The sequence below is a fragment of the Xiphias gladius genome, chromosome 11, assembly GCF_016859285.1.
Source record: "Xiphias gladius isolate SHS-SW01 ecotype Sanya breed wild chromosome 11, ASM1685928v1, whole genome shotgun sequence".
In the NCBI taxonomy this organism is placed as follows: domain Eukaryota; kingdom Metazoa; phylum Chordata; class Actinopteri; order Istiophoriformes; family Xiphiidae; genus Xiphias; species Xiphias gladius.
Genome location: NC_053410.1, coordinates 11,433,192 through 11,455,105, shown reverse-complemented (window position 1 = coordinate 11,455,105; position 21,914 = coordinate 11,433,192). Strand labels below are relative to the sequence as shown.

General features: G+C 41.5%; 1 protein-coding gene across 2 annotated transcripts; it reads left to right on the top strand.

Moving 5' to 3' along the window:
• The first annotated feature begins 564 nt into the window (after positions 1-564).
• Positions 565-20,765, top strand: add3b (adducin 3 (gamma) b). Of its 2 annotated transcripts, XM_040139388.1 has the most exons (16): positions 565-715; positions 1,085-1,257; positions 7,432-7,672; positions 8,908-9,052; positions 9,774-9,925; positions 10,271-10,351; positions 10,849-10,998; positions 11,308-11,451; positions 12,491-12,589; positions 13,075-13,248; positions 15,029-15,289; positions 15,490-15,606; positions 16,382-16,471; positions 17,089-17,212; positions 18,523-18,618; positions 18,832-20,765. In XM_040139388.1, the coding sequence occupies exons 3-16, from the start codon at positions 7,472-7,474 to the stop codon at positions 19,080-19,082; spliced, it is 2,085 nt and encodes a 694-aa protein (XP_039995322.1). In that variant the 5' UTR covers positions 565-715; positions 1,085-1,257; positions 7,432-7,471; the 3' UTR covers positions 19,083-20,765. The 2 variants fall into 2 exon arrangements, with proteins under 2 accessions (XP_039995322.1, XP_039995320.1); XM_040139386.1 differs by lacking the exons at positions 565-715; positions 1,085-1,257 and adding an exon at positions 6,290-6,534.
• The last annotated feature ends 1,149 nt before the right edge of the window (positions 20,766-21,914 follow it).

Here is a 21,914-nt window from a genome sequence, read left to right as displayed (position 1 = left end):
ATTTCGACTTCAAATTTAGCAAAGTAAAATACCCGAGTTTAAAAAAAAAAAACTTAAGTAAGAGTTAAATGACTGATTTTTAAAAATACTCCAAAAAGTACAAGTAGGCTTCACAAAACAACGACTTTCCTACAATAAGGAGAGTAAATACATGTAACTTGTTACTTCCAGCCCTGTGTGTAGGTATGATAAAAACCTGCTAAACTGCTCAAAGTTATGGCACGTTTTTGACCCTCATCATTGAGGAAGTTTATTTTAATAACTTGCCGTCATCGGATCGTGACCTTTGACCTCGTCGGGTGTATTCTTTGACTGGGGCCGTCCTATTGGGTGTGGTTCAATGACTGCAGAAAGCTCCGGAAATTAAAGTTTTATCAGCCTGCACAAAGAACAACAACAGCGGCATAATGGGAGGGAAAAGAGAAGTGTCTAATTTTAACTGGTTGGCTTCTGCCAACCAAAATAAAATCATCAGAGGACAGTTTCCTGTTGGTTTCCCTTCTAAACCAAAGTATTTTTTTTACATTAATTATATCTATGTTTTTTTTGAGAGCACAAATACTGTTGATATCATATTACAGATAACGCAGCAGAGCCTTGTTGACATAGCGTGAGCTGGAATCCGCACAAGAAGCAATAGCATGCGCTCTTCAGATGCCTGATGTATTCCGGTGGCGCAGTAAAGGCGGAGAGCAGCGCATCCTACTCATTCACTGTAAGAGTGAGTATGTGGGAGGAGGGTGATAGCAGGCGAGCATTCGCTGTGTGCAATGTCCTCCTCGACAGCAAAATTTAGAACATGAGGAACACTCAGTATGCAGAGGAAAAATATGCCTGGCAGGAGATTGCTGCAGCTTTCCTCCATTTTTGGTTAGATAGTGATTTGCAAGTAATTCCATCTTAATAAAACATTAAGTACTGCCTTCACAAAATTAGTTATGAGACACGTGTTTTATATATGCAGTGTATATTCTGGGTGTGGAGGCTTGCCCCTTCCATTTTATTCAGTCCAGTACAATCCCATCTGAAAGCTTGGTCTCCAGAACCTCCTCTGACAAGTTTCATTATTTTCCTGTGAGAATAGGCAGCCGCTGTCACAGAGGAGCCGAGGGAATTCAGGAGATCAGAGGCAAAACAGCGGTTCCCCCTCTTCTGGGAGACCAGATGACCCTCTTCAAAGTGATAATGTAAACAGCTCTCTAGCAACTGGTGGAACCGTGGGAGTTTGAAGTAAAACGTGACGAATTCTCCTGCAGGGTAAGTGTAAAAACAACTATAACACTGTAAGTTGCATTCTTTCTACCTTTTCATCCACTGAAGCGGGCATTCCCTGGAGCTAAGATCATGACAAATGAGTTGTAAGGCATGGTGCAAATTTGTGATCTGTGGGATCTTAACCTTTTGGAGAGTTTTACGTTATTTTCAATACACTGACGGCAGATAAATGACACTTTATCTGCCATCATGTCCATGAGAAAGGAATTTCTTAGCCACAAGGTGTGATACATGTTCTTTTGTGAAACATTTCCCTATAATATGAAGACATTGTGTGTATGATTTTTGAGTGCATTCATGTTTTTAGCAGTAAGATTTGATTGCATCTGGGGTTTTTTTTCGTTTTTTTTAAAGCATTTTTAGATTTAGCAACACAGTAGATCTTAATTGCTGAACTGGCCTGTCTGCAGCTGCACTGCCAACTCCAGCTGCAGAGACTTCAAACAGCTGCTTTCAATTAATGTCACCTTCTAGAAGCATTACTCAGAACAAGCATTTGTTGACTTTAGATGTGGGTCTGGGGCAGCACAGGATTTCATAATATGTGTGCTTTGTGATGTGAGTTATAGACAGCCATAAAACTAAAAAGGCAGGTTGTGACCCACACCCTTTCAGCCGTGCAATAGATTGTTCCTGTTCCAGTTTGCACTTTTACACAGTTTTTATTTTAGGAATTTTAGATTGTTAGATTGAGTTTTACAATGTCATCACCTCCTCACTAAATGAGCTCCATAAAATAATAAATGGTATTCTTTTACTGCACTAAATTTGAGTATTTCTCGGTTTGCAGTTAAAGGCAGGTTTCAGCATAAATGTGTGTGGTTTACAGGACATTTGCAGCATTACTAAACTGAAAATTACCAATTCATTTTCCCACAGTCTTGGTTTGAACATGACAACATACAAGGGATTTGTTAGCCAGACCACTACCTCAGCCCCAGTTAAAGTGAACCACACACTAACCACTAGATCTCCAACATGGAGGCCATCCAAATACAACCACAGCAGGGACTACAGCCAAATTCTCCACTTAGGTAAATACAGTCTCTCTTTCCACACTACTGCAATTTTCGCACGCGCGCGCGTGGCTGATTATGTGTGTGCCGATGCGGTTCTACACCCAAATGCTATGAAGGCACCAATCCAACTGTAACAATGTAAACTGTTAAGGTTCAAAGTGGGCTCTGTTGTTGCCACCCACCCTGCTGTGGGAGTGTTTCAGGACCATTTTTAGCAAGTTGTGGAGTGATATATTCTGTGTGAAGTCATCAAAACAGTGGCATAGCAAAAATAAAAACTCTGTGGTATAAGTTCTCTGCTCTCTCTTCACCTTCCCCGCTAGTTTGATGGAAAAGCTTTGTGTGCAAGTTTTGCTTAATGCAAATGTATATTGTAATGTAAAGTATTCCTGGAAAACTAAAGTAGGAAAATTCTTGTTTCCAATCTGGGAAATGCAGTTTCTCTCTTCTGTGCTCAGTAATCTTTGACTGTATTTTGGAAATAGACCTTTCCCAGGAGTTTGACAGTGTGGATGTTTACATAAGGTGCTAATCAGTCATTTAAATTGTCCAGATGTCCATCAAGTGAGACATTAAGAGAGCTATCTCAACAGAATTATATCAGCTTAATTATACTGTCTGCATGAAAGATAACTGTGTCTAGAAGGTTTACTCTCTGTCATTGTTTAGGGTTTTTGAGGGGATATAAAATGTGGTCTAAAACTCTCTGAGTTCAGGTTTTTGAGGCTGGACAATGTGCAGCTGTGTCGGGTTGATTACCGGTGAAATTGTTTTAAAATATTCAATATTTGGACCCGGAAACAAAAATGAAGCTTCTCAGATTACTGTGCTGTCATGTGGCTCTAAACAGTCTGCACCATTTAGCCTGCTCTCAGGGTTAAGGGTCATTGAGTTAATAGATAAGGTGCCCCGCACTGGGCAAAGAGTAATTATCAGAAATGGATATCAGGGAGGGGGCCAGCAAAACTTTGGCATACTTCAAAGATGTCTGTAGTTGGAAGGGGAACACTTGTGATTTCAATCTTTTAGGACTGTAACACAGAATAGCTCTGGTTAATGAGGAAACACAGTGGATGGTTACTTGTTAATGAGATGATAAGTTCTATATCCATAAGCTGGTACAATTCTGGTGGAGTTCTAATTTTCCTTTTTCGTGCCATGTGCAGATAACACCCTCTTGTCTGTAATAGTGGACAGACAAGAGACAGCATTAGCTTCGGTTACCACGGCAACCGTGCTGGTACAGACCAGAGACAAAGTAGTCACCCCCCACCCCCCTGCAAAATTAATCATCATAAAAATGTAAATCTTTAGCTCTGAATGTTTGTAGTTTCTGGTAACAAAAAATACCTTTGATGGTGAAAAAAAGGTCTTATTGTTCTCAGCAACAACAGTTCAATGAAAGTCTGTATATATTTAGTCCCGTGGCGCTTTCTGGTGACGTTTGTGGTTAGCTGAGAATAAGGGCTGACTTTAGACCGCTGTCTTCCTCCTGACAGCTTGAACAGCTGACGGGAGATTCGCAGAAAGAGACACACTGATTCTTTTGAATGCACAGAATTTTAAAGCTGTAAGAGAGGAATGCGTCTGATTTAACTCGGGGACATTAAGTATAACAATATCAACTGCGCCAAAACAGCCTGGTTTGATGTAGTCTTTTATTCTGTTGATAACAAATCCTCTGTTAGAGTGTCCTGAAATAACTATTAATGACCTACAAAGAACTATCCAAGGATTATGGGAAAAAATGAGCCATGAAAAATTATAAAATGCTGTTCAAATTTTGCATAAGGTTTTTCCAAAAACGGCACTTGTCGGGTGCTGTTATTGGCTGTGTATACAGTAACACGGTGTCAGTTTCTGTACTGTCCCAACAATAATTATGGATTAACAGACAGATTAAGAACATTTTGGAAAAAGTTAATTAAATAAAACGTTTTGAAGGGGAACTTCACCAATTGGACAGTACTCTGTTTGTTCTGATGTCTCTCTCGCTGGTTTTACTGCGGGTTTTACGCTGGTTTCTCACAGTGGTTTCTCATCTAGCACGACACATTTACAACTGTCACCTATGACTTTTTGCCTCGTCATGGTGTGCTGTTTTCCTTGCGTTCGCACTTCACAAAGCAATGCAGTTTTGCTGTGTTGTTTTGCTTTCTGATTTTTTTTTACTCTGCTTTTCAGTTTACAACACATAGTTGATGGTTTTGAACCAACTTTTTTTACCAGTCCCACTGGTTATATCAAATGAGAATCCACCAGTACCTGTATGGTTGGAGAATTCTGGAGGTAGAAAACTAACCACAGGGGGGACTTAAGAGGAACTGATAAAATAAACAAATAAACTAGAGTTACCATGTTCTGGATGAGGCCAGGTTTTCCTTATGACATGACTATAACTATGAAAAAAAAGAGCCAATTATAATGTCATTATTTAGGCTTCCTTCAACCAGTTACTGTATCAACTTTTGATTTTTTTTTTTAATGGTATCTCTTGGATTTCATATTTCTATTGTACATGTTCATTGATTTATCTAGGGAAGCATCTGTGTGTCTGCATTTAGAGATTATTTCCAATGGAGTAGGTAGTTGGAGACAAGACAAAGGCGTGCTTTTATCTGCGAGCATCAATATCCGCAAAATCTATCAGCAGTAGTCTGTATGAATGAGACATCGACTAATAACATCTGACATTTGGTCAATGCTTCCAAGGTAGACTGCCCTCACTGAAAAGTTCAAATAGTCAGCAAGAATGTGGAGGCCGGCGGGTGGGAGGACGTGCGTCTGTGTGTGTGTGTGTGTGTGTGTGTGCGTGCGTACGTGCGTGCGCGCACGCAGACATTCAAGCCTGTTTCGGTGGGAACTCTGCCAAGAACAGGGAGGCACGGTTTCGGGGTTTGAGGGGTCACACTGCTCGGGAGTGAGAAAAAAGTTCTGCTTTTCATTACATCAACCCATATGTCCACGTATCTGCTCTGCCTCCCAGACTCCACTCGGTTTCCTGTCCTCCTCTCCCTTGCCCCCTGAAATCTAGATATTTGTGCGGGTCCGTCCGATTGTGTGTGATTAAATGGGGTAATAATTCTGCGGGCTGGCAGGAGCCGGGCGCTGAGAAAATGAGAGATACCGGAGCTGCATTCGCTTTAATGTGGAGTGCATTTGGAAATTTGCTAGAGTCTTCTCTGGAGAGACTGACCAGCAAGGCAGAAAAGAGTTGAGAGGTGGAGGGGGGGTCCCTGCTCTCTTCAGCAGGATGAATCTGCGCTGCTTCATATTAACTTTAATCTTGATCTTATTTGCCTTTTACACTAAGAGAGCCAATTTAATTCACTTTAAGGGAAGCGGCGCGCAAGTGATTTGGAAACAACCCAGCATGGGGCCCCATTAGCTGGCGCTACTGCCACTGTATTATCATGACATGAACGTGTGCGCTATATGACTCCTAAGAAAGCAGAAGCAGCACATTCAACATCCGTGGTTTCGCTGCTTTGTATGCGCACACATCCTATATTCTGACAAGACTTTTCTCTGCTGGAGGCGCTCGCTTTTTTTTTTTTTTTTTGAAGGAAGCACTTGCTCTGGCTTTGAAGTGCTCTGCGTTGGTATGGCGAGGCCATACAGCTGTGATTGCGCGAGCACGGGAGCCTCGGTTATTTTTTATTATTTTATTTTATTTTTTGAAATGAAGTGGCAGGAGTTAATGAATCATTCGCACAGAGAGGGAGAGGGGGAGACGATTGATCAAATCCTCGCTTAGGAGCTGAACAATCCTATAACAAGTTGCTTCGGGGATATTGGAGATACCACATAGAGATAAAGGAATGGCGCAGGGGGTCGGGCGATGTCGTGGCTGCGGGGAAGAGCCTGCAGTGGCCGAGCCGCTCCTGAGCGGCCCTTCCTTTGTCCCGCTGAATATATAAGGCCGTGGTGGGTGGACGAGTGAAGTCACATGGTCACTTTTCCTTTTTCCCACACAAACACACCCACATCCTCCTCCGTGCAGCCACTCTTCACTCCTCAACTCACTACTCCGTCTGGATACTGTAGCAGCAGCAAGTTGCTCCCTGCAAGCTTTGCCCCCCCCCCACTCCCTGCCTGCCCTCCGCCACAATGTTTCCGAATCGGGAATAATACCGGTCTGGTTTACCTCTGGCCACATTTCCGGAGCCTCCGTCGGGAGAAATTCGACATCACATCGTCCGGAGGCAGTTTAACTCACGAGCTGAGCACTTTGTTTCAGGTAATCTCCAACTTACAGTAACAGTTTTCCCTGGGGGGGGGGGGGGTCTATTTGTTGGCTTTGTTTTTTGTTTTTTGTTTTTTCCACGAAGCTTATACACGCCTCAAAGTGTAGCGCCGGTAAATAAGCCCTCCTCTCGCGTTACTTTTCGCAGTATAAATGGTGTAAAGTTGGATTTAGATGCCATGCCTCGAGTGGTCCGGGTCCTGGGTTGCTGCTAAAAAAAACCGGCAACGGAAAGGGTTATGTTTGGTTTGTTGTGCCGAAACTGTTTCAGGTCCGGGCCCTAACCAAGTGCGGTCTCCGGCTGCACCTCCGGTATCCCTCCACCCCCACGTCCAGGTAACACCGCGGCACCGGAGGCGCTAACTGCTACCCGGACCGGCTCATTTACATGAGGCCGACCTTTGTTTGCGGTTGACAATGTTTTATAGCTTCTGGCCGAGTTAACAGAAGCGGGGGTGGGGGGGACCGTTGCCGCTCTCCCCTCACACTTGTTGAGCTGGCCCCCATCGGTGTGGAGAAGAGAGAGGTAGCGGGGCTTTGTGCTGGAAACACACTAAGTGAGAGAAAAGTAAATGTGTGAATGAGTGTTTGTGGAGACCTAAGATGTTCACATTCATTACTGTGTTATTAAACTGTACTTATTTCATTAAAATACTTGCCTTATGTCCACAGCGGCTGTGACTAAATCCTCCTTTATGCACATCAACAGCTTTGTATTTACAAAGCAACATCAAATATATAACAGTGTTCTACCTCTCGTTTGTCTCCATCCCTGGAATTACATGAGTCACCACTGCACCCATACAGTATCCTCTCTGCTAAAACAACACCCGTTGCCTTGACAGCCCGAATTTAAAGCAAAGCTGTGAGGTTTTCTCGCTCTTCCCCCAGATCCCAGAGGAAGAGCAGGAGGCCGGTGCACAGTGAGGACATGAGTCTGGTGGAGGTGAGGCAGACGGCGGGGTCCCTGACCCTGTCCCTGTCCGGCAACGACTCCAAGGGGCGCTACTTCGACCGCGTGGACGAGAGCGACCCCGAGTACCTCCGCAGCCGGAACATGTCGCCGGACCTGAGGCAAGACTTCAACATGATGGAGCAGAAGAAGAGGGTCACCCAGATCCTGCAGAGTCCAGTATGTAGCCTGCACCTCCATATAAGTGCCCTCCTACACACAAGCTTTCACCGCTTATGAGTAATGAACAGCTTTTTTTAGAGCCGGAGAGACATGCAGTACCTTCACTAGAGACTGCCCGAAACCGATTGTTTTTTCTTGTTTATGTGAAGGTCTGTTTTAATGCTCAGCAGTACATAGATATGGGTTTAGCTGCGAGTTTACAGTGTAAAATATCGACACTATTACTATTGTCTTAGCTGATAAACATACTGGAGGAGTGCAGTGTTGAACCGCAGCTGCAGATACAATGAAATGTAATAGTGTCACAGTCTATTGACTGAAAACTAACTGGCAACGATTTTGATAAACGATTAATTGTTTTTCAAGCAAAATATTTGCCGGTTTTCTTCTTGCATCATATAGAGGGGTGTTGCCGTTATTTAGCCTCCCATCATTTTCATAAATGCACTGGACAAAGTGATAGAGACATGCGTCAGTATAACGCAATACAATTCAACAGCACCACACACTGCTGCCTCGAAAAGTGATCATGCAGTCGAATCAAGGCCTCTTTAAAACAGTTTCAACAAAACCTGAACACCATAACCTTCATGAATGGAGGATTTACTGCCGAAGTCTTGTATTAGGCCGCATCAGTTTCAGCTAAGTGTACCTAATAAACTTGCAACTGAGTGTATACAATAGCAGATAGCATCTCGGTATAATATAAACCATAAGGATGATAAACAGAGCAGTGCAGTCTGGTTAGACGAAGTACAAGGAGGTGCAATAAACACATGCCAATGAAGTGTATGGAAGAGGAGCCCACACTCATCTGCGATTGCATAACAGGCCCAACAAGTAGACCTCATCTCATCACCATGGGAACTGTGGGGGGATGAAGCAAAGGCTGGAGCTCAGCTGCAGCGCACAGGAAAAATAGTCCTGTTTCAAGACTCACAGGCTACTCTTAATGGCAAAAACTGAAAACCCTTTTCACAGACACACAAAGAGGTCTTTAGTGGTCTTTCGTGATTTGTGTACAGTTGTAATGAGGAGGCTCTGAAAGCATGCTGTGCTCCCTGACACCTCCTGAGGAGGTAATGGAATGAGGTCAAGGTTAGGTTGGGTATATACGAGTTGCTAGGTTAATGGGGCTTTACAATGGGGTTTGGGTTTCTTCTCCTGTCCTCTCCCCTCAACCTCACCATACCTTACCCTCAAAAAAAGTCTTTCCTTGTTGTTGTTGACAGGTGTTTAAAGATGAGTTGGAAGGCCTGATTCAGGACCAGCTGACGAAGGGCAACAACCCTACAGGTCTCCTGGCTCTGAGACAGATTGCTGACCTGTTCATGGCCAGCATTTTGGGAGGCGCTGGCCCCATGACTTCGCCCATCAGTAAGTAGCAGTGTGTTTCGGTGTTTGTTTGTGTGAATGTCTCCATCTATCCGCCTTTGGGCCTGAATGTCATTGAGCATGTATACTCTGTCTGTGTGCATTATGCAGGCTGAATATCTTCATTGTCAGTAGATATATTCTCAGATTTTTGTGACACTGAACAACCCAAAAACAGCAGAAGAGCCAGAAAGTTGTTGACAGCATTCTTCATTGTCAGTGTTTCCATTACATAGCCCTCATGACCACTCTTGCTAATGAATTACTGCAGCTTACAATGCTAATTATGTTAGCGTATTCTCTATGCCTTATTTTTCTGGGGAGGTCATTGTGCACCCTAAAGCTGGAAAGATCAGTATTAAAAAAGCGTGGCAATCAGAACTGGAAATGTTTGGGAAATGTCACGGTAGGAAATGGCTGTGAAGTTGCCAAGGCACTCGTGCTCTTTTAAAAAGCCTAAGTGGCTGTAAAAGATAGAGTTCAGTATCATTAAATGTCCTTATATGGAATTATAGTCCAAAAATATCCTTCAGTTTCTTGTTTGGAGTTCTGAGAAGGGCCTTTTTTGAAGCTTCGGCTGTAGAGATTCAAGTTTCCTGGGATCTTTAACTTTAACTAACTGTGGAAGCCAACCATGTGAACATCCTTGTAAATGTCTGAAAAATTACAAATTCAATAGTGTTGCTACATCCGATGTTACTGATAATGGTACGTCTTCCGGCAGGCTTGGGGATGGTGAGTCCAGTCAATGACTTGTACGGCATTGAGTCTCCCTCCTTTGCGAAAGGGGAGAAACAGAGTCGCTGCAGGCTGGCCAGCCTCTACAGGCTCGTTGACCTCTTCAGCTGGGCTCGTTTTACAAGCTCCTACATTACTGTGAGTACAACTTCACAATCGCACTTCACTGCATGCCTGCTTGTGTATGCAGCACAAGGTTTGTGCATCTTTATGTGAGCCTCGTGTTCTCTGGCTACTGGAAGGCTTAAAGGGGAATACCTCTTTATTTTTAGAAACCATATATTATTTATGGTTTAGAATGGTAAGAAGTGTGAATATGAATATGACGTTTTTCAGAGGGAAGAGAGCTTAAGTGTAGAGGTTTGGTCTCCCGTGGCGTCAGTCCTTTTTAAACAGGCTTTTTGACGCTGACAAGATGTTCATGTTATTGTAACTTGGATATTTTAGGGATTCTAATAATATGTTAATTTTTTTTTTTTTCAGGTGCGTGTCAGTAAAGAGCAGGACCATGTTCTTATTAGTCCACGAGGTCTGTCTTTCGCTGAGGTGACGGCAGCAAATTTGGTAAGCACAATGGCTGTGTGTGTGCTGTCATTTTCCAATTGTGAGTAACAATGCATTGTCCTGTCATGTGTTGTCATGAGTTTTACTACATGCACTGGGCAAAATTTAATTTCAGGGCTTTGGTGAACTCTTGAGCAATGTTATTGTAAACCCATTAAAGCAATACCCTCAGATTTGAAACTCTTCCTGAGGAATAGGTTGTGGTAGTGCAGGAAGACATTTTTGTGACTTTGTCTATGATTGGGAATGACCGGGCACCTGTAAGTGACATAGTATTGTGTTTTTGTAAGAAATTAATGATTGTTAACATGACTTTATTTGTTTACTAAAGGCTCCACAGGGTTAATGGTTCTGTCATACTGTATTAATTACCTAATTAGCTATTAAATAACAATGAGCTGGTTATTCTTTTAAACTGCTTTACTACAACGATTACTAACAACAGTAGACCGGCAACTGGCATTCATCACATCTCTGACTCTTTCTGCCACATGCAGGTGAAAGTAAACATAATCGGTGACGTGGTGGACCAGGGCTCTACTGATCTGGGTATCGACCATTTTGGATTTGCACCTCATGCCGCCATTTACTCCATGCGCCCAGATGTGAGATGCATCATCCACATACATACCCCTGCTACAGCTGCTGTACGTAAACCCCAGAAAAAAATTCAATGAGCTTCAACTTAGTCAAAGCATAAAAGCTGCCGCTAAAGCTTATTATGCACCAGAGGAAGAAGGCTGAATTAAAAGCAGACCCCTGCATCTAGTTATTTAAGATGCAGACACCCTGTAACGCACTTTTACCGTTTCCTTTGAAGCTTGGCTGTAAAATGCACAGCACACGATGAACATCACTGTGCAATGTTTTGTGTGTGCCTGATAGCAAAAAATAAAGTGCCTCTATTTAGACGTTGCTTCATCACAGTCTCAGTTGCCTTTTTCCTATATTAACAGGTGTCCTCGATGAAATGTGGAATCCTGCCCATTTCCCAGGAGGCTTTGCTTCTGGGAGACGTGAGCAGCTTTGGTTACCATGGCAGCTTGGATAATAAAGAGGAGAAGGTGGAGTTACAAAAAGCTCTGGGCCCTACTGCCAAGGTACTGTCAAACCAAGGGACTCCATTAGTGGCAGGCTTTCAAGTTGGATAGAGCAGTCTTTCAAAAAAAAAAAAAAAAAATGTCATCAGTTATTATATTATACTGAACGCACAACAGTTTTTATGAGGTCATTTGTAACTGTTGATTTGTAAACTTGAATAAATTAATACATGTGCAAATAATGTAATCACACTAATGCATTATTACTAAAATTTAATACCCGTCATTTGCTAATCTACTTCGATCATACGCATTTTTTCTAAAATTAGGATTTTTATTTTCTTGTATTTAGTGTTAATTACTTAACCGTGTACATACATGAAGGGAACGGAATATTAGAAAACACCTTTTAAAGGAATAGTTTGACGTTTTGGGAAATACACTTATTCATTTTATTGCTGAAAGGTAGATGGGAAGATTGATAACACTCTCATATCTGTCTGCAAAATATGAAAGTAAAGCCAGAAGATGATTACCTTAGCATAAAGACTGAGAGCAGAGGGAAACCGTGAGATATAATATGTTAGCTAGTGAACTTTTGAGGTGCTGGTAGCTGTTTCTAGTCTTTATGCTAAGCTAAGCTAACTACCTACTGGCTGTGGCCTTATATTTAACAGACCAGTATGACAGTGTAGGTATTGATCTTCTCTCTACCAGAGAGTGAACAAGCACCCCCCCCTAAAAAAAAAAGTTGAACTACTCCTTTAACCCTCTACATACATATACACTAGAAAAAACTCTTGATATAGTATAATACTGTGAAATCACAGTCCAAAAACACTGGCAGAGCACAGCGAACAGGGCATTTTGTTTTATGGCAGATAAGCAAAATTAAAGATGCAGAGATTGTAGTAATAGTACACCTCTGTCGTGTCAGGACAAGTGCGTTGATAGCGAAACATTTGCTAATTAATGCAGAGATGAATTAATGAATTCAAATTAGCATATGCTAATGTCATAGCTCAGCTGGATTTGCTCAGTGTACCGTAGTGATTATGGTGGGCCATCAGGCATCTCAAATGTTTCTCGTGTTTTTCAGGTGATGATCCTGAAGAACCATGGGCTGCTTGCTTTGGGTGAAACAGTAGAAGAAGCCTTTCACTACGTGTACCACTCACAGCAAGCCTGTGAAATCCAGGTACAAGAAGCTTGATTTTTATTTTTGATACTACCTCTGCCTGGTAATGAAATACCAATTACTGCAGTGCCTGAAATGGAAGCAAAACTGATGTCGAACATACAGTAGGTTTGAGTAATGCGAAGTCAAATATGCGCTAGAGAGCACCGTTCACAGCCAAGAGCCCGGTGGAGCCCTGCAGTATTTCTGAGACACTCCTGTTGCTTCATCTCTGGGAGGTAGTTGGGGTGTTTTTTTTCCATCATCCTGATGTGTGTGGACTCTATTTATTTTTCCATTGTTTTTGACTCATATTTACAGCTCAGTTCACATGTAACTGCACTTTTAAGAAGAGAAAATATTTAACGTTCTGAGATGGACGTTCTCTAATTAAATCAGTGAATGCATGAGGGAAAATCGTCAGTGACTTTGGACTGAATAATAATTTGGCTTGTAACTCCAAAAGAAAGAATTGTATAAATAGAATAATTTTGTGTCTCTTTCAGGTGAATGCTTTGAGGTGTTCCGGCGGCGTGGACAACCTCATGCTGCTGGACAGGGAAAAGTTTAAACCCCGGACCCAGGGAGTGGCCGCTGCCGGGGTGGTGATGGACAATGAGATCAAGTGGAAAGTGGGCGAAGCTGAGCTCGAGTCCCTTATGAGGATGCTGGACAACCTGGTGAGTGAACCGTGACCTGTGCCTTTTACCCATCATGCTCTGAGTTTCCTGTCTCAGGCGCTTCCTCGGGAAGTGTCTGATTAGAGAACACAATGAAACTGGATGTGTTTTTGGTAATCTAATCCGAAAATAATTTGTGTAATTGAATCACATTATTTTATGAGAGCTGTCATTGTGCGAACATTTTTCACTTCATTTACAGATAAACATGTAATTATGGTGAGAACCTGTTAAGGCAACTGACCTGTTATAATCTATGGCTAAAAGGCCGTCCGCTGGTCCTGTTACACCCTTGCGATTTCTGTGCTGTGTTGCACTTTAAACCCTGCTATTCTAACCACACCGCTAATGACCAGAGCCTGACATTTTCTGTGGACACAGAAGATGTCAGGCCGTGTCTGTTCGAGTGAGCAACTCGATAACAACTGTGGCTGGAGTGGGCTGCAGCTGTGTTAGCTCTGTGTGATCATAGCCCACCCATCCTCTCAATCATAGCTTCCAGATGGTGAGGCATGCTGTGGACAGTTGGGGCAAAACAGACCACACAATCACTTAGTATAAGGACTCAGTTTCAGTTTGGAAATAAGATTTGGCTGTTGAATATGGCGCTGGGTGTAAGTCCTGTCCTTCCAAGCCAGAAGCAGAAGTTTGCTAGTTTGGGTGAATGAGACGATGTCGGAAATGATCCCAATGGTGAAATCCAAAACCAAGACAACAGGAGCCCTGGCTGCACTAAAGGTCTAAGCTAATAATATAGGAGGGAGAAGATGATTTAGAGTTGGCCCTGCGCACACACCTTTTACAGCAACAAAAATGAGAAAGAAACGGTGTTACTTTCCTAAACCAAACAAGGAGATGGAAAAGACTGATAACTCTCTTCTACAAAGAGAGATGAAAGTGTGTATGTCTGATCTTGCCTTGTATGATCTTCAGAAAGTGTCCCCTTTCATTAAAAATCTGCCATCCACCCATCTGTCTGTTAATTATATGGAAAAATTGAATTAGCAACAATAGTCACTACATAATGAACTTAGTGTAGTTCTCGTGCACTTTTGCCTGAGAAGAAATGTTGCTCTGTTTTCTATTTTATATATGAGCCATGATTCAAGACAAAATATATCATAGATGAAGGTTTCTACACGCGCTAAACTTAATTAATTACTGAATTAGTATGTCTAATGACAATCCAGCATATAACATGTATAGGACTGTGCAACTGGGGGGCAGTGAACAATTTTGTGATCAGAAATTCTTTGGATGGCTTGCTTACATTGTGACCAAAGCCCAACACAGTGATTTTTTTTTTCTCTCTTTTTTTTCATTTTTTCTGTGACAAACTTGTCATATTGCCTGTGAGAAAAAGCCAATTTTCATTTTGATTGTAGTGGTGTACTGCCAGCTTCGAACTTTACTCTGCACATACTGTGAGTTTCCATCAGTAGTTTTCTAGTTGCCTCTCCCGGTCTTTGATGTATTGTTAACAACACACAACACACCACTTCAAACCAAAGTTTTCTTTTCCCTCTGAAACTGGGCATGTCTGCAGAAATGCTGTTTGTATATACAGCATTGTTTAAATATTTAACAGCATTGTGTAAGTGGATCTTGGGTGGTCTGTGCATCCTCTGAATTTTGTATCTTTCATGTTTCATATACCCGAAGTAATGGATTATAAGGGAAAAATGAAGAACAGTGCATAAAAAATTGCAAACAATTTCACCTGTAACTGATTACTATTCAGTAAAAATGAATAATGTGTCCTCTCTGTGTGACCTTCTAGGGATACAGAACAGGCTACTCTTACAGGAACCCCATTGTCCGTGAAAAGCCCCGCTCTAAGAACGACGTGGAGATCCCTGCCACGGTGTCCGCCGTGCCACCGGAAGACAGTGAGCTGGGCCTGCGTAGCCCCTTCAAGTTTATGGTGCAGAAACAGCAGAGAGAAAGGACCCGGTGGCTCAATTCGCCCAACAGCTACTTGAGGGTCAATGTTCCTGAACAGTCGCCCAGCGGGGATGTCAGCCCCAGGACTAAAACCACGGTGTGTTGATTTTCATGTCAAACCGTAACAAGAAATTTGATAATCTAACCCTCTCTGTTTTGGACTCTCAAGGAAATTGTGATCTTGGCAGCTGCCATTCCTTTGTATTAGCCTGCCCTCTTGTGGGAAGTTAGATAAATGCATGTATTAAATCTCTTTCTCCAGGTTTTACTTACGAATCTGTTTATTTATTCTCTCAGTGGATGAAGTCTTCACAGCCAGGCAACAGCATCGGCACCCCAATTAAGATCGAGGACCCGAACCAGTTTGTCCCACTCAACACTGATCCCACAGAGGTTTTGGATAAGAGGAATCGGGTCAGTTGAGAACATCTTCACTCTTTTCACACAACACCTACAAGACTTCAAAGACTTGATTTCATTCATTTTTATCTTCTATTATATCATAATTAGAGATGGTATTTGAACATTGCATTCTTTATGATGTATGGTACAGAAATTGGTACTGGATTTGTTTGTAATAAACTGATGCTGATAAGAGCAACCAATATTTTTTGACAAGTAGGGGTGCATGCTAATGTTTGTTTTCATTATTTATTAATCTGCCTTTTATTTTCTTGATTAATCAATTTGTCTAAAAAATGAACAAAAACAGTGAAAAGTGCAGATTATAATTTCCCCCAGCCTGAGCTGATGTTACCATATTGCTGGTTTTATTCAACTTAAAGTCCGAAAATATTCAGTTCATATTCATATATGAAAAAGAAAATCATTACAATCCTCACATTTGAGAAGCTGGAATCAGTAAATGTTAGCATTTCTACTTGGAAAAAAAAACTAAAACAAATAATTGATTATCAAAATTGTGGCCAATTCATTGTTTGTCAATCAACTAAACAACTAATGGACTGATTGTTGCAGCTCTATTGACAAGAAACCGTGCAGCATGGAAGCTCCATTCCATACAGAATAAATCATAAAAGCTGATGGATTGATCCACTGAAAAGCTCTACTGCCATTTGCTGAGTGTTTCTGTAACTACGTCTGACACACCTCATGTTAAGATATTGCATTCAAAGTCAAAGATTCCTGAACCAGGTTTAATATTTTTTTGATGGATAAATCTGTTCAGATAAAAGAACAGCACAGAGGTGACCAGATGACTCCAGGACCAAAGTCTCAGTTACTAGCAGGCATTGTTGTGGACACAATCCCAGGACCAGTGAGTATATTAATCATTTGTAAGAAGTTACTAAGTCATAAGTGCAACCACAGTGCATGATACAGAATCTGTGACTGTATTGTTTACTGTTTTTCTCCGTTGCTTAATTACATTTTCTGAAACATTGGCGAACTTCTTAAAACATTAAGAGCAATCACCACGCCATTTTATACTGAGCAGCACAACATGTTATTTGTTCTGCAAAAGTCAACAATTTAAGTCATGTGTCAAAAGGGGGAAAAGTTCAACAGCGGCCGCCACCAACGGTAACAGTCCCTTTATTCTTGCTCAAAACAAGACAGAAGGAAAAACAAAACAAAAAATTGCAATCAACTGAAGAAGACAAACAAAAAAAATGAACTGAGGTATGTGCAAGCAAAGTCAGAGAGTCAGGGTTTGCACACCCAAATCAGTGAGGATGCTCATTGTATTCAGTTTTCAATGCCCACATTTTTAGCACATAGAAACTGCACAGACATTTCGACTATGCCTTTTTCAGTGTGCAGTAACATGAATCCCATAAGTCCCATAAAACGGTCTTCATTGTTCCATCTGAGAAATTACTTCTATTTATTTCCTATTTCCATAATGTCTTTTTATGCTCTCCTCTCTATCAGGCTTTCATTATTGAGGATGAGGAACAGACTCGCTCTCTTCCCCCCAACCCCTTCAGTGAGCTTACAGAGAAGGAACTGGAGGAATACAAAAACATGGTGGAGGGAAAGCAGCAAGGCCACGAAGGTACTCATTGTTATTCTTTATACATTGTCTTCGGGGGTTAAAAATGGTTTCTTTACCATTACAAAGCCTTACGGCGCACCATTGCTCTTTAGAGGCACAGAGAACCTCTACTAATCCTGGTGGGTTTTACACAGGCTCTTTTTTTGACACCATCCCATGTAGATTACGAGTATATGAAGTTAATCCTTTGGGGGTCACAGAGGTCACGAAAGAAACTGAGATGCAGGGACAGAGCTAACCTCAGGGGCTAACAGTGACCTCTGGCTTCACCGGACAAGGCCAACAGGGGAACAGTTAAAATTAGAGTGTAGGACACAATAAATGCAGGTTTAAGTTCAATTTGATTATGATACCAAATTGAACTTGTTTGACTTTTTAACACACACAAACACATTAGACAGTATTGAATGGAAATATGAGTTGTAGTTACATCATGATTCTTAATTCTTGGATCTGATGCTAACATTTCAAGGTTTGCTGTCTTCCATATTGTAGTTTTATATAATCCCCAAGTTTGCTGTACTTACTGCAATAACATTAAAAACTGTGTCAGTAGCCTGTAGTCCAGGCAGGTAATTAGTCAAGCCAGAGTCCTTGGTTCCTGCCTGGAGGAAATGTTGGATCTACATTCACAGATACAAAGACCTTCCTGCAAAAATGCCGTCGGGATAAAAACGTCAGTCCGGGGTTTCGCTCTTCTCTGAGCTCTGAAGTCAGCTCACAGGGATGGTGAGAGACGAGCAACAAGACAAGACATCAGTCTTGTCAGTCTTGTCAAACTACTCATGTCTTTGTCGTGGTTGTAGATAAGGAGGGAAACATTTCCGCAGCTGTGTATCAGAGTGGCACCTTTATTTTCACAATCACAATAATATGCCAATCTTGAAACACATCAGGTAATAGATTAATGAAATCTATTGAAGTTGTAAGGCCGGCCTAGTGCTCAGGGATTTTTGTTTTAATTTGCCATGCTAGCAGCATGGGTCTAAGGATGGCGGAGTCTCTGTTCCAGACTGAAATATCTCAACAACTATGGGATGGATTCCAGTGAAATTTGGTTCAGACACTGACTCCTTAAACTTTTTATCTAGCGCCGTCACTGGGTCAGAATGTGCCCAGTGCTTTCTGTTCTGTCCAAATATCTGCAGCTGTGCTTTGTGTTTAGAGCTAATTAGAAAATGTTAGCATACAATCATGGCAAACTAAGACGGTGAAGATGGTAAACATGTTACCCGTTGCCATTACCATTGCCAGATTCTGCATATTACGTTGGAATGACTGAGCTCTGATGACATGTAATCCCTTTACAGAAGATGATGATGCCACTGATGCAGATGAGATGACCACATTCGATGGCTCTACTATCTCTCTTTCCCTCTCTCCCATAATGACACCGGCTAAGCAAGGTAATTAGCTGTTCAATAGGTAATGAAATTATTAGGTGTTAGAACTAGCTGCTTGTTTGTGTCTGTGTCTTATGTCCCTCTGGTCTAATGTGTCAAAGAACGAGAAATGCGTCACATTCGGTTGATAATAATATGTATTATTACAGCCTTGTCTGTGTGATTGCGCTTCTCATCCACATCCCTCATCGCTGACTCGGTTTCATCTGTTGACAGACACAATACCCAATGGGAAGGACCACTTGGCAGAGATGGAGGAGGATCTGAGCATTGAGGTATCCAAGCTGAGCGTGAGCACTACAGAAACGGTGGAAATCTCCATAACAACGAAGGAAAAGACGGGGGATGCTCAGACCCCGGAGAGCCAACCCAAGTCCCCTAAGAAAAAGAAGAAGAAGTTCCGCACACCTTCATTTTTGAAAAAGAGCAAGAAAAAGAAGGAGGAGAAAGAAAAAACAGAAGCCTGAGAACATTTACAAGTGTTTTGCTAGGAAAAACATCTGAATTGCCTTCCTAATATTTAAGATTGTTGAAGGGAAGTAAAATAAGAGAAGTGACTATTATCTAGTCAGAAAGTCGTTTTGTTTTTCACATTCTGCACATCTTCCCTCATACACAGCTATTATTTCATTTGAGCCTTTTTTTTCCATGATGTGCCAGCAGATGGTAATATGGGTGAATTTTTTTATTTTATTTTCCCCCATGAGAATTTGTGATTGACCACTCCTGAAGGGTTCAGTAAAATGAAATCAAATGAAAAGTGAATGCAAAACTGCATATCTGTGGTTGTTATGACCCATATTTTAATGGGTTTAAAAAACAGATATCATAAGACACAAGGTTTTAAAGTTCATAAATACATCTGATTGAGCCGGTTACATATTTTTTTTCTTTTTTCTTTTTTTTCTTTTTGCACAAGTTCATTGTTGAATGTATACTGAAAGCGAAGAAAGTTGTTTAACAATTTTTAAATGTAATTATCACACTAGTAGTGTAACAGTGGCTGAACATATTAAGACTATACAACGTTGAGCCTTATAAGAAGTACGATTTGTATTTGACACATTCATAGTTATACTATCTTGTAATAATATATGTTGGCTTATATTACAGGTATTACAATTTAGTGTTTGATAGGTAAATAAATGATTTGATAGTCTTTCCATATTTACTTTAAACACTAACTCACAATTAAAATGCTGTGATTGATAATACAGTAATAATTCATGTAGTTTTTACATTTATGTCAGTGGTGTTGTTCCCAAGGTTGCTGCTTTATCGTAATTGTGAAAAGGAATTGACTGTGACTAACAGGAGGAGCTCAGCAAAGTGATGATTCTTGCATATTGGTGTTTTTGAGTGACAAGGTTTTGACTTTTACAGAACGGACAGAAAATCACTGCTTGTTTGGATGTTGACGATGAAGGTGCCGAGCCCGAACCACAGAAAGTCGAATGTGATGGACGTTTTGACTAATCTTGTCCAATAGGTCCGTTGATGGCAGTATGCTGTGGAAAGCTTTTCTTCGTAGCCACTGAGTTTGATATGAAGAATACTAGAGGACCATGTATTTACATCCCAGTCAATAATGTGAATGGTTTGTTTTGACCCAAAGGGAGTGAAGTCTTTGCCTTTGTAAATAGTTTGATTTTGTGAAGTTCTTTTGTTACGCCAAACCAAACAGACTGTAGAAATGTGACAGTACAATCGAATAACAATACTTAACACTTCTTTTATTATGTTTTTATTCACCTTAATTAAGCTCCTTATCAACTGAACATGCACAGCGCATTGTGTTTACAGCTTGTATTTCCTCTGTTGTTTACATTGCTATTTGTATCGCCTGGGTTTTTTCCACGGTTCTTACATAACAGTCACCTTGCCCGAAAGTCGGTCCTTTAAAATTGCCTTTCACCTGATGTAATAAAAGCTGGGATATCTTTCCATAACTGTATTATTGCTCTCTCGCTTATTGAAGAGGTATTCGATGTTATCGCCTCTTATACTTACTCAGACATACTTTTTAAACCTGCACAGGTTTTTGATGTTGTTGTATACTTGCATTTATTTCACATGCTCCATTTCATTCTGGTGTGGTGTGAAATTCTAGCTGATAATATCTATTTCTAACGGACAAAATAACACCTCTTATGAAATAAAGCTTTCTAGAAAACTATTGAAACAGCCTCCGGCCTTTTTTTTTTTTTTTTTTAAAAGGCAGCGTCCCCCTAAAACAATGCACTCTGTTCACTGATAATTTACCATGTGAAGCTGTAGAATCAGTCTTAAGCCATGATATGAATGGGTGTTGTCATGGTAATCCACTGAGAGGGGCTGTGGTGACAAAGAGGGGATTTGGTGTCTCCAACAGGTGTTCATATTGGGGGAGTGACGGGATCGATACCTACACAACCCCCATCCTACACACACACCTCTCCTGCGAGATGACATAAGGAGAGGAAGATGAGGTCAAGGGCAGTGCATTTAATCGCATATAAAAAATGTAGAAGCACGTCATATTTTGAAGTAAGACCTATTGGTGAAAATTCAGTTTAAAGAAAAAGTCAAAATGTGGCAGCTCTTGAGAATAAACTGTCAGAGGGAATTTGTTTTCTCCAGTCATGGAAATAATAAGAGAACAGGCTTTTTATCAACTTTTCCTTTAATTATTTTCAGTAGTTATCTAAAAAGCACAACCAGAGCCAGGCTTCAAACTTATTATCTCCACAATCCCTTCCAATGTGTGAATGACAAAGCTTAGCGCTGAGCTCTTCCGTGTCGTGACAGCGCTAAGGAGAGGACGGAGCAGGTGCCGCATGTCTGGCCTGCTGGAGTGTGCTTCTGCCGTGACCTCAGGGCAAAGGGCAGCTATTGTTTTAAAACAACAGGGGACTGCTGCTGCTGCTGCTGCTGCTGCTGCACAGTGCTTCATCTGAGAACAGCATCTCAACAGACCACCAGCCTGTGCCAGACCGTCCTCAGAGAGATTAACAGATAGACAGACAGACCTTGATAGAAGATATACCTAGCCTTTCAACAACACCCCAAATGCCATATACTCCCTGCTGTGTAAGACCAGCGTGGGATGTTTGGTACATTCTTTCATGAACACACACACCAGCACCGTGTGACTTTGCCTCCTCTGTGACAGCCGAGCCACTGGTGTAATCCTCAGGCTTTTCAGATTACTCCAGTTGGGGTCACATTCTACACCAACCTACAGTGGGTCAGCTTTCCATGCTGTCGCTATCAGCGTGCAGCACGCACAGTCAGTCAGTCTCTACGCGAGCCTCACAGCA